This window comes from Sinohyriopsis cumingii, chromosome 9 (assembly GCF_028554795.1).
Source record: "Sinohyriopsis cumingii isolate HCF-2022 chromosome 9, ASM2855479v2, whole genome shotgun sequence".
Lineage (NCBI taxonomy): Eukaryota > Metazoa > Mollusca > Bivalvia > Unionida > Unionidae > Sinohyriopsis > Sinohyriopsis cumingii.
The window spans coordinates 98,563,337-98,576,556 of NC_142969.1; the positions used below are offsets into that span (position 1 = coordinate 98,563,337).

Consider the following 13,220-nt stretch of genomic DNA (forward strand, 5'->3'; position numbering starts at 1 on the left):
ATTTCAAGACTGCCACAACATCATATCATGACAAATAGCGTGAAGTTTGTATATATTAGTAAATTTGGCTGCAGATAAATTTGTATATTTGATTAGTTTACAATTTTATTTTTATTTTTGGATTTTCATATAATGCAGTACTGACCATCAAAATGGATGGAGCTAGTGTAGTGGCATAATTTTTCACTGATTGTGTTCAAAAGTCACCAATTTTTATCCCTCTTAACGTAATTGCGAGTCTGGAGGGTTGGCAGCTCTGTGCCAATCTGCTGTAAAAGTTGAGTGGCATTACTGAAACTAGAAAAATCTTGGAATGACTTCTCCTCATTGAAAAAAGTTGGATGCAGACTTTGTAATGCCAAGCTGTCCTAAATAAGGATGAAGATAAAATAGCTGGAGAAACTTAAGAAATGTTTATTTGTTATAACATGAAAACATTTGTTATAACATGGAATTAACCCCACTGGAGAAATTTAAACAGAATGTATCATACTATTATTTTATCTCTGACTTTTTTACATTTAGTTGTCAAACAAATGCCAGATAGGCAAGTCATCTCAGACCCACTTTGACCTTCGAACTAACAAATACGATGGTAACAGTTAAAATAATTACTATAAAGCTTGATTTATATTGATAGAAACAAGCACCTGCATTTACCCATGATGCAAGTGCATGTTCTGATCATGCACATCTATTCCTCACATTGCTTAGTAGTTTTCTCATTTTACCTGTTCTAAGGGCTTTTATCTTTGCTTTGTACGCTTTTTGTTTTTTTGTACCTAAGCTTATGATTGCCAGGATTGTGTTCATGTGCCGTTAAACCCTGTACATGTGTACTCTTTCTCGTATCATGTTTTCGTCTATTTTTTGTGTCAGCATATGGATGGCAGCTGATGGACTGGTGCCATGTAGCAGCAGTTAAAAGGTCAGATCTTACAAGCTAGACAATAGGAAATCAATTAGAATTCCATAAAAAGAAAGTGATTATAAAGATAATTACCAAGCTAGACAATAGGAAATCAGTTAGAATTCCATAAAAAGAAAGTGATTATAAAGATAATTACCAAGCTAGACAATAGGAAATCAATTAGAATTCCATAAAAAGAAAGTGATTAAAGAATTCCATAAAAAGAAAGTGATTAAAGATAATTACCAATCCATATGAATTGCAATGTAGTGAAGTACAACTAAAACACATCAGCCGTACCTATCTTTATATTTCAGTAATTTGCATCATTCAGGAAAGCAATAGAAGTTGTATTTCCTCTCCACTAGTTCTTGGCATGCTTGGTTGACCTTTGACCTTGCATGAATATTTACAGTGGTACATCAAATTATGACCTGCTGTCTTCGAGGTTGAGGTCATTATACTTCAACATTCCCCTCTATGCAGGTCACATGACCATTGTAAAATCGAAAAAGAGTAGGCATTGCCATTTTAAAAGGGGGAATAAATTAACAGAAAAGAAATAAAATACTATTTATAGCTCTGTTGGTAGTCGTCTAAAAGAGCTTTTGAGAATCTGTTGGCTTAATTTTATTGCTTTTGTCATAAAATACATGGAAGTTTGCCATGAATCTTTCCTCACATTCATTCTGTTGCTTTGATAGTCCTGAATGCAGGGTTCCCACTGGATTTTTGGAGGTTGCTGAACTTGTCAGTTAGTTGAGATAGAATAGCTGTGTAGATCATTTGGGTGCTTACCCATAACATTTGTATGGTCAGCTTGAGCGCTCAAGCAATTATATTGATCAGGTAGACTCTTTGCCCCTATAGTCAGGTCTATATTGGCATCTTTTATTTTTGGGAATAGCGTCACACTGAGTATACATGTCCACAGCTAGTGATTTTATTTTAATTTTACAGACAAAATAATAATTCATACCTTCCCCCATCCTCATTTTGATATGTAAAGTAATTGAAAATGTATTTTGATAAATCTTAGCTTATTTTATGGAGGTTTGCACTTGGAACAAGTTAAGCATTATCATCAAATTTAACCTGTGAGACCCTCAGCTTTCCTTTGTGGTGAATTGTACTTTCAGACCTTAGTAAGTACCTAGTGGCCTGTCTGTCACGGATCACTGCCATCGCACCTCTGTCTGTGTAGGTTCGAGTCTTGGGCTCGGCCAATGTGGATATGTGAGAAAGCTTGCCGGAAGCTTCTCGTGGGTCGGTGGTTCTTTTTCGGGGTTTTCCCAGGTTCTTCCTCCACCATTAATACTGGCTGCCATGTATAGCCTATCTTGTGCTGAAAAATGTCGTTAAACCCTAAAACAATAACAACAACAATAGTAAATAACTGGAAATCGACTGCTATTGGCATAATTATCAATGCAGAATCCAATGCCCTTGGTGTTCTGTCAATGACTGCATTATATATACAGTCCATTGTTGGATTACATTGGAAATAAATGTTAAGGCAACAACCAGGCATAAGCAGAGTTGAGGAAAACAGTTCTTCTGCCACCAGATACACTGGTTACCATGTATAGACTGTCATGTAACAAAAATGGCATTAAAAACAAAATTCTTTTTGCCTTCATGTTGTCAGTCCAGATCAAATTGCGAAGGAAGCAGGCTTTGCTATCCTCAGGCATCTGATGCCAATTTCATAATAAATGGTTTCAGTGATTATTTTAGTAAGCGCATAAGTAGTGAAATAAGGATTATAAATTAAAATGAGTGTAGTCATGAGTGTAAAATAAAATAAGTTTAGTAATGAGTGTAAATTGAAATAACTACAGTAATAATAATGAGTGTTTATTACAATGAGTAGGAAGGAGTGTAAATTAAAATGAGTTGCATGCAAAATTTATACGTATTTTGGTTGTTACACACATTGTTTACTACATAGCTTTGTCTTATTCAAATGATATGGGGATGTCTCGAAGCAGAAATAGCTTTTAATATTTTTTATTTTTTTTAATGCTCATTTCTAAATAATTTTTTAATTACATTAAGTAAAGGTTACAAGTCAACCTTGAAACAAAATAATCTCTACTTTTGTTTCAAGAACTTGAGGAACCATGGTAATAAAAGTAGTTCCTCTTGGATATCCAATATGGCCACCACAGTGATCATTTCAGTAATCTTGTTATTGCTAGTCAATGGAACGTCATATCATCAGCATGGGGTTTTCACTGAATGGATTGACATATCAACATAGGGTTTTCACTATCAACGTGGGGTTTTCACTGAATGGTTGGTCATACCATCAACATGGGGTTTTCACTGAATGGTTGGTCATACCATCAACATGGGGTTTTCACTATCAACGTGGGGTTTTCACTGAATGGTTGGTCATACCATCAACATAGGGTTTTCACTATCAACATGGGGTTTTCACTGAATGGATGGTCATATCAACATGGAGTTTTCACTGAATGGTTGGTCAAATCAACATCGGGTTTTCACTGAATGGATGGTCATATCAACATGGGGTTTTCACTGAATGCTTGGTCATACCATCAACATGGGGTTTTCACTATCAACATGGGGTTGAATGGATGGTCATACCAACATAGGGTTTACTGAATGGATGGTCATATGAACATAGGGTTTTCACTATCAACATGGGGTTTTCACTGAATGTATGGTCATATCAACATAGAGTTTTCACTATCAACATGGGGTTTTCACTGAATGGATGGTCATATCAACATGGGGTTTTCACTGAATGGATGGTCATGTCAACATGGGGTTTTCACTAAAAGGCTTTTTGATGTCTAGTTGGTCCCAGATATTGTGCTGATTGGATGTTAATAAAATGGTCATGGCAGTGGCCATCCTGAAAACCTTGTTATAGCTACTGCAGAAGAATGAAAGCATTATCAGTCCTGCCAACCCTTATGATTTACCCGATAGTCTTATGAAAATGACCACTAAAATATGGACTTGGGAATACATGCAAAAACTACGGAAATATGGGGTTAGTCAGGGAACCAGTCTAATGTTACAGTAGTACCTCAGATGCTTTAAACTACACATATTTTTTCATGTGAAGTGTCTGCATAATCAAATTGTTGATTACAGAATTTTTAAAAATGGCATCCAGCAAGCAATGCACGTTGAAGACAAAATGGAAAATGAACCTCTTAAGAAGTGTTAATAATCAGTACAGAAGAATAAAAAGAAATATTAAGATTCTTGTGAATAAAAGCAGGAATGGACATAATTATGTTTATTCCATATCACATGTTAATTGGAGTATATTATATATTTCCTAATTTTACATCGCTTCATCTATATAGCTTAGGAGTTGTACAACAAGTTTTACTCTTCCTTTTTTTTTTCCTTCTAGAATTTCTGAGTGAGACAGACAAGAAGTTTGGTCTAATGCCTTTTACACTCAGGTAAGTTGAAATTGTTCATGCAACTATCAGCTCAAAAGACTGTATGGTCAAGTCAACATGTGATGTGGCCCTGCATGTATCATTCATCACAGATCAATTTGCTTGTTATCATTCTAGTCCATACATTTGATTTGATTTTAACTAGACTTGGAATGGGGGTTTATATCGTCAGAATCATTTACAAAATCATTGATGAGTGAGATGCATGTACATTAACCCCTAGCGACGACTTAATGGGACAGGAGATAGAAGCCTATTGCCGATCACTGTAACGTCATGGTCATGCATGATATACTAAAGTGGGTGGTATTATAGAAAGGTAGACAGCTGTAGCTTTACCATGATAACAAATAATCTGGAACATCTAGTTGCACTACAAAATACAGATTTAAAAAAAGCTCTCAGATCTAAGGCAAACAGGTATGAACTGCAAACAGACAGATGAGCCTTTGCAAAAAGTAGGATAAGATGGGCATTTGGAATAAATAGTGGTTTCTATACAAAAAATAATGTCTTTGTTTAGCAAAAAAAAAGAAAAGAAAAAAGAACTCAAACTTTTACCCTTGTGTTCATGCACGAGTCAAATAGCCAATGAAAAACGATGTTTCTAACACAACTAGGCAGTATGTTATTGAAAGATTACTGATGATTTGGTGTTTTTGGATCTATTCAGAAATAGCTTTCAAAATGTGTTTCCTACTCTATTTTCAGGCAAAAATGACAAAAACCTCCAGGGGTTCATGTGTTAAACAGTGCATTTTGACAGAATCACCAAATTTTAATATTTCTTGCGTATTTAATCACTTGTTCATCAACATTGCACATAAATTACAAATTTAGCAATTCATTGACGATTTCTATATTAAAAAAATACTTGTTAACGCAACCTAAACGAAGCCATTATTTTTTTATTGAGACCACTCTTTAAGAAAAAAGAAAGAAAAAAAAAGAAATCTTTTATCCTTCTGTTCATGCGTGAGTCAAATAGCCAATGAAAAATGATGTTTCTAACACAACTCGGCAATATGTTAATGAAAGATCATCGGGGTTTTGTTTTCTGATCTATTCAGAAATAGCTTTCAAAATGTGTTTCCTACTCGATTTTCAGGTGAAAATGACAATTCATCTAGAATGCATTTCTGGCATCCAGAAACAGGTTTCTGTATTGTTATGCCATCAAGTCCATATAAGGTCATAGATGTTGCCCTCATTATGAGTTTTTTGAGTCATTTGTTTTTCCATTTGTCTGCACTAACCTTCTGACATTCTTCCTCTAATTGGCAATCAGGCAATCTATAGTTGCACCTGTTTTTATCATGATTATGGCTATCCTGTGAGATCTATATGAGTAGACTGCACATGTAAGAGGAAGAGAAAAGGACCTTCCTCTTGAACATAGGGGATCCATCTTAGAGGCTTTCAGATCTCAGAAGAAGGTGAGCTCTTAAGTGATGCATGAAACTTCCTGGTGAAACATAGAAGCCACGTGGAACCCCTGACAATTTTACCAGCCTAGTCATTGCTTGTTAAGGTCAGGTCTAAGGTAGGGAGTGGGTCCCAAGTGAGGGAGGAGTAGCACTCTGTACAAAAATCACAGGCTGGTGATGGTTGATAGCATGTTGTATATACGAGCACCCTCTTGGTGAAAATTTCTTGGATTTTTAATTGAATATAAGTAGAGAAATTAAGGTAAGAGTGAATGCATGTGCACGATGTTTTCAAAAAATTTCAAACAGGTAAAAACTCCGGGGCACAAGCAGCTAGACACAGCTTAGTGCTTCTGGGACATAGCAGCAGAGATACTGATAACAGTGCTGGGGCTGAATGAGTTAAACTAAGCATGGCAAATAGGCATCTCATTAAAATTGGTAACTAGGCCTCCATCATTAAATTTGGTAAATATGCCTCTGTCATTCAACTTGGTAACTAGGCCTGTCATTCAACTTGGTAGCTAGGCCTGTCATAAAGCTTTGTAAATAGGCCTGTCATTAAGCCTGTTAAATAGGCCTTGTTATTAAAATTGCCAGATAGGTCTCTGCATTTAACTTGCTAAATAGGTCTCTGCATTTAACTTGCTAAATAGGCCTCTGTTATTTAACTTGCTAAATAGGCTTGTCATTAAAATTGCTAAATAGGCATGTCATTAAACTTGCTAAATAGGCTTGTCATTAAACTTGCTAAATAGGTCTTTATCACTAAACTTGCTAAATAGTCCTGTCATTTAACACACTAAATAGGTCTCTGCATTCAACTTACTAATTAGGCCTCTATCATTTAACTTGCTAAATAGGTCTGCCATTTAACTTGCTAAATAGGTCTCTGTCATTTAACTTGCTAAAGAGGCCTCTGTCATTTAACTTGCTAAAGAGGCCTCTGTCGAGATCTTGGTTGAGTATGTAAATGTGTGAAATTCTTTCATTTGAATGAATGACCTTGCATCTGATTCTTTGAGCTTGTCGATACTCGGGCACCAGTATTTGTAAAGATGCTGGATGAGTTTGATTCAGAGCAAGATCTGATTGGTTAGCAACATTTGTGCATATTAATAAGCTTGAATTCCAGTTGGATTTTGCTCCCATCTTACACTTGTATTTTCATTGTCACAGACTTGTCAACTTATTTAAAGCAGGTGAGCATTATTAGCCCTCTTAAGCCTCTTTAGTTGTTATTGTTCTTTTTTAATTATTTCTTTTTCTAAACAGCTTTTTTGTTTAATTTATCTTAGGTTGTATTATGAAGATATATGATATATGCCAATCAAGTCAGTCAACAGGAATTCCACGTTTTCTTAGTGTTGTGGGTTTAATGCCATTTTTCAGCACATCATAGACTTACTTTTTCTGCCTTGACCAATGCGAGAAAGCTTGGTATACATGGTGCCCAGTATATTTGATGGAGGATGAACCACCGATCCACTGGAAGCTACCAGCAAGCTTTCTCACATATTCAGGTTGACCAAGCCTGAGACCTGAACCCAAGTGGACATGAGTGAGATGTGAGTGATCTGTAAAGGGGATCACCTTAGACCACTTGGACACTTGGCCCTTAGACCACTCATCCACTAGGCCCTTAGACTACTCAGCCACATGACCCTTAGACCACTCGGCCACAAGGCCCTTGGACCACTCAGACACCTGGCCCATAGACCACTCAGACACCTGGCCCATAAACCACTTGGCCACCTGGCTCTTAAACCACTCAGACACATGGCCATCCCTCACACAAAGCTTTGAACTTAGAATTTATCTCAGGGTTGTGATCTTGGAAAAAATATGTCAGTAATTTTGATATTTCCTGTCTGTTGTATGTTAAGTGATTGCATGATTTGTGAGTTTTTAAAAAAAATTGCTCTGCAGTATCGGTTGTGCTCAAAATTGTGCAACACAGTTTTAAAACCTACCATCATTTTTTTCCTGAAATTCCTCCTTTCTGTTTAGAAAATTTCTTCTTTTTTTCCATTGGAGATAGAAATTTTCAGTTGTAGAATAGATCCTGGTCATTGTTAACAAACCCTGATTATTTTTAAAAGACCCTGTTATTGCTAACATACCCTGGTTATTTCTAATTTACCCTGGTTATTGCTATCATAGCATAGGTTATTTCCAGTAGACTGGTTATTGCTAACATACCCTGGTTATTTCTAATCTGGTTATCGCTAACATACCCTGGTTATTGTTAATAGACCCTAGTTATTTCTAATAGAATATGGATATTGCTAAAAGACCATGGTTATTGCTAATAAACCTAGATATTGCTAGTAGACCCAATTTATTTCTAATAGACCATGGATATTGATGATAGATCCTAGATATTGCTAATAGACCCAATTTATTTTTAATAGACCCTGGTTATCGCTAACAGACCTGGATATTGCATTAGTTGGTGTATGATAAAGTGTATATAGGCGATGACAGAAGGATATAATTGTATTTTTTTGGGTGTATGTTGTCAAACAATATCATGTCTTGAGAATTTAGGACTTGGTTTGGAGTACCAGTAGGCACAAAATTGATCTAAATGGGGGTGGGTGATTTTGGGTCCAGTTTAGGCATTGCAGTCTTTAATACATACATATAGATCTATACCATTCATGAGGCACATGTAATTTTGTTGCACTTGTTTTTCAGGTTATTTGAAGAAGAAAGGAAAGCCAAGATGGGAGTCGTAGAGTGTGTGAAACATGAGCTAATGCAGCCTTACAATGTCCTGTACGAGAGAGAAGGTCTGCATTCTTTGGCCACATGTGCTATTAGTATTTTCTCAGTAGTAAAAGGAAATTAAGGGTGGAAGTTGTAATTAGACAAGAAAATATATGTACCATGCTTGATAATCATTTCAAGATGGAAAGGGAGGTAATCTCTTTTTATCTCTCCCCCCCCCCCATTACTGCCTCTCTCCAGATCGCTAAAATATTTTCTAAAAACTGCATTATTTTCTTTAATACAGAGCTTTTTGGTGTCAAGATTTTCCTGTAGTTTCTAATAAACATTTTATGGAAATATGGGCCATGGTTCAAATGCAGCCTTTTTGCACAAATACACAGGATGCTAGAGTAATATGCATAGATTAGAATCTTCAGCTCAATCGTTGAAGTGCTTGCAAATTTTCTATCACAATACTTTCAAGTGTCTGTTGACTAATGAGTGAGGTCAGGCCTGCAGTTTTGATGTTGTGAATGAACTGTTGGCAAGTAAAATAAGGCAGTAGGTTTTAACATCGCCAGGAGTGACAGACAAGATTGTCTTCTTTGAAATGAAGGAAAAGAGTGTAAAATTACTTTAGCCAATTCTCGCAGATTGTAATGGGTAGAAAAGGGATGGGAGTTGATTATCTGACAGCATATATGGCAAGAACAACTACATCCATTAAGAGATTCATCAAAACTAATTTTATATCAGTTGTTATTAAAAGTAACTTCAAACTGTTGGCTAATATTACGGGCATTGCCAAACTTCTGTCAGGGTAAACAGGTCTGTATTTATATTTATTACTTTTTGGTGACTTAACAAAAAAATGAAGTCTATATTGTTTCTTTTTAGGTGATTATGTGGCGCAGTTCAAATTCACTTTGATTCTGATGCCCAATGGACCACTGAAACTAACTGGCCTCCCATTTGAAAGAGATCTGTACGACACAGAGTACAGTATTGATGATGAACAGCTCAAGGTATGTACAGACAGACAGACAAACAGATGCCTAGTATTGGTATTGGATGTAGCCAATGTAGTAGAGTATAGTTGATGAGGACCTCAGGGATCAGACAGGCAGATGCAAGGATTGATAGAAAGATAGACTTGTACCATATTGTTATTAACAAGAGTCTTTAATAAAGAAAACCTTGTAGGGGATGCTGACCTCGTCATATGCCATAGGAACAGACAGACGGGAACAGAGTAGAGACCATATAATAATACAGACATGTCATCCCATATGATTTAACTAAATAAGTCTTTATGACATGACCCTTTAATTACAGACTAGGGAAATAGTAACCAAAAATATTAAATACAATCATTGCAAATTCATATTTGGTTTTCAGACCTGCCAACTCTTTCGCTTTTACCCTGTCTTACGAAAATACCCTTAAAATACAGACTTAGGCATACAAGCAAAAACTACAGAAAAATGATCATTGCTGAAAATAAATGGATAATTGATTCATCTGTGTTTTATTTGGATCCGGGTTTCATATTAGAATTAGTGAAATTAGTTTGGGAACCAGACTAACTTTACAGCAGCACCCAAGATGCTTTAAACTGCACCTATTTGTTTGTGCAAAGTGTCTGCATGATCAAACTTCTTGATTACATAAAAAAAATTTTAATGGCGTCCTGAAAGTGATGCATGTTTATAACAAAATGGAAAATAAGCCTCTAGAAAGTGTTAATAATCAACACAGAAGTATAAAATGGAATATTAAGATTATTGTGAATAAAAGATGGAAATTAAGTTTATTGAACATCACATGCCAATTTGGGTACGTCTCTTGGCAGGAGATGTGATTGCTGTTGTCATATAAAATGGAAAAAGTAATTCCAAGAATTACATCAAGTTGAGAGATAGCAACAAGCCATTGAGTTGCATAGGGTTTGGAACTAAAGTTTGTGCAACTGTATTAGTGGTAAATAAAGTCTATATATAATTTACAAACTTTTCATTTGAACATAATGTTATCGTCGCTGCATCAAACTTTTAATTATGTTTTCAAGCTTTACAATAGCAGTTATTTATATTTTGTTACACCTTACTGACAACGGGTCAATCTTACGGGGGAAAAAATCAGTTGCCTTACTGAGACAGACTCATCAGGGTTGGCAGGTCTGGGTTTTCTCTGAAACAAGGCTTTGTTTTAGAGTCAATTTGAGTTTACCAGGGAAACTAAACTTCACAGGAACACCTCTAATGCATTAATCTGTTCCAACAAGCAAAACATGGTGAAAGTAAGATGGATGATCACCGTCCCGTAAAATGGCACAGATTGAACATCATATGTCAGTATGTGGATTGCTTATGGTGGGACATGATTGTCACCACCACACAAAATTGAAACTACAAAACAATGATTACATTGAATTGAGAGATCCTGCAAGAAGTGGATCACCTATATGAGGTTTTGAACTGGAGGTCATTAAGGTGTAAACGTATTTGATTTTTAAAATAACCCTACCAATTCTTCATTAGCTCACACTTTAACCGCTCTGGTGAACTAGTGGTTAGAGCTTCCGCCTTGGATGCGGGAGGTCATGGGTTCGATCCCTGATCGAGTCATACCAAAGACTTACAAAAATGGTACAAACAGCTGCCTCGCTTGGCGCTCAGCATTAAAAGGTTAGTGTTAGGACTGGTCGGCCTGGTGTCAGGATAATGTGACTGGGTGGAACATCATGCTACATGTCTGCGGCATGATGCCCCAGTGCTAGACATCACTATAAACTGTCACACTGCAGACATCTTAGTGATATGACTGAAAAATTGTTAAAGCTACATTAAAAATCCAGGGCCCAGAGTGGTCTAAAGTGCTCTCCATTACGGATCACTGTCATCTCACCTCTGTTTGCGTGGGTTCGAGTCTCGGATTCGGCCAATGTGGGTATGTGAGAAAGCTTGCCAGTAGCTTCTCGTGGGTCAGTGGTTCTTTCCAGGGTTTTCCTGGGTTCTTCCTCTACCATTAATACTGGCCGACATGCATAGCCTATCGTGTGCTGAAAAATGGCGTTAAACCCCACAACAACAACGTTAAAAATCCAAATCACACACGCACATTACTTCTGAACTTTCTAAGTGCACATTTTTCCAAGTTGACAGCACATAATATTTTGTTAGACCAGAATAAAAATTGATTGACTTTGGGACTGACTGCCTTACTGAGATAGACTTATTAGTAATCATGCATTGTTGGCAGTGCTTCATAGATTTCCTTCAAGGGAACTATGTGTGGGCTTGTTATTTCCCCAGGGGACTATACTTGGACTCCATTCTGTAGTTCTCTAAAAGCTCATGGTTACTAGAGTAGACATGTTTTCTATTTGGTTTCTGTTATGTCAAAGAGTCAAGCATTCAGTTTACACCAGACTTCGTAGGTCACCTGACAAGTTCTCTTCCTCAAGTTTCATGAACCAAATTTATATCAACCTCATAGTTACTTCACATTTGAGAAATGGCGATGTTCATTTAGTCTGCGATATATACATCACAGTTCAAGGTCATTTGACATGAAATAGCAAAATGTGTACATTTTACACTTGTAATTGCTGTGTTTGGGTCTGGTGGTGGGAACAGACATTCTTTTGATGTTCAGTTTTGGATGCAGGCCTGGTTGATCCCCAAGTTTGAACCATGTCAGCTAGGGTCATTTGTGTATCATAAGTTTATTAACTATCATATTTTCTCTTGCTTTAGAACCTTTTGGCAACTTCGGCTTCAAGAAAGGCAGCCAAGAAAAAGAAAAAGAAGGCTGGAAAAGCTATTGCAGGTAATACCAATGACAACGGAGAAGTTGATGGGGAGGAAGATTGAAAGCACCATCTGAGGGATTCACACCGCAAAATCTAAATGACCAATTAGTTAATGGAGACACGCCAAGGACTGTTTGAGCTGATAAAGTATTTTAACAAGTGGCCATACTTCCTCAGTCTTGCTGTTGACGATACAAAAGGAGATGGTTGAGTTGACCCTGTCATGTATTGGCCTTCAATTTGGACTTTTACCTCTACTTCCTTTGGATATAATTCTTGGATAACATTAATTTACAAATGTATGGTGTTGACAGGGTTATTTCTTGATGAAAATCAAATATTTCTAATATTGGGTCTGCTGTAGATCTAGATTTACGTTATGTTCTTGAAAAAAAAAAAAGATTTGGCATTTTATGGATTATTAAAGCGATGACTTTGATTCTATCATATTGTGTTGTTTTGTGGGGAGCCATGGTAACTATGGTGTGAGATTGACTTGTAATTTTAGGATCAGTTAACTCATTGTGACCTTGGGAAAGTCACTTAGCTCCTATTTCATCTGCATGATTTAGCCAATAATGTGTTAGAATCATCATTCAAATTAAAGCTAAAAAAGTCCAAAAATTTGTGTAATCTTATTTTATTTGACATTTTTAATGTTTCCCATGAGAGACGCATCTATATAATAAAAAAAACTTTGGTGCCTAAAGGTGTCATATTACATTGCACTAACTAGGAACACGTGTCCCATTGATAACTGTCATATTACAGTGCTCTGGCTAGGAACGTGTCCCATTGATAGGTGTTGATGTCATATTACACTGTTCCGACTAGGAACACGTGTCCCATTTATACTTGTATTACACTGCCCTGACTAGAAACACATGACCCATTGATGGGTGTCA

At 36.5% G+C, this 13,220-nt stretch overlaps 1 protein-coding gene across 1 annotated transcript in view; it reads left to right on the forward strand.

Moving 5' to 3' along the window:
- Window positions 1–12,757, forward strand: part of LOC149792311 (proliferation-associated protein 2G4-like) — a 50,473-nt gene extending 37,716 nt beyond the window's left edge. The window contains exons 10-13 of the mRNA XM_089970885.1: window positions 4,308–4,359; window positions 8,487–8,581; window positions 9,399–9,526; window positions 12,260–12,757. Of these exons, the coding sequence (XP_089827011.1) occupies window positions 4,308–4,359; window positions 8,487–8,581; window positions 9,399–9,526; window positions 12,260–12,376 (392 nt within the window). The 3' untranslated portion in view covers window positions 12,377–12,757. The remainder of the gene's footprint in view (window positions 1–4,307; window positions 4,360–8,486; window positions 8,582–9,398; window positions 9,527–12,259) is intronic.
- Window positions 12,758–13,220: the final 463 nt, after the last annotated feature.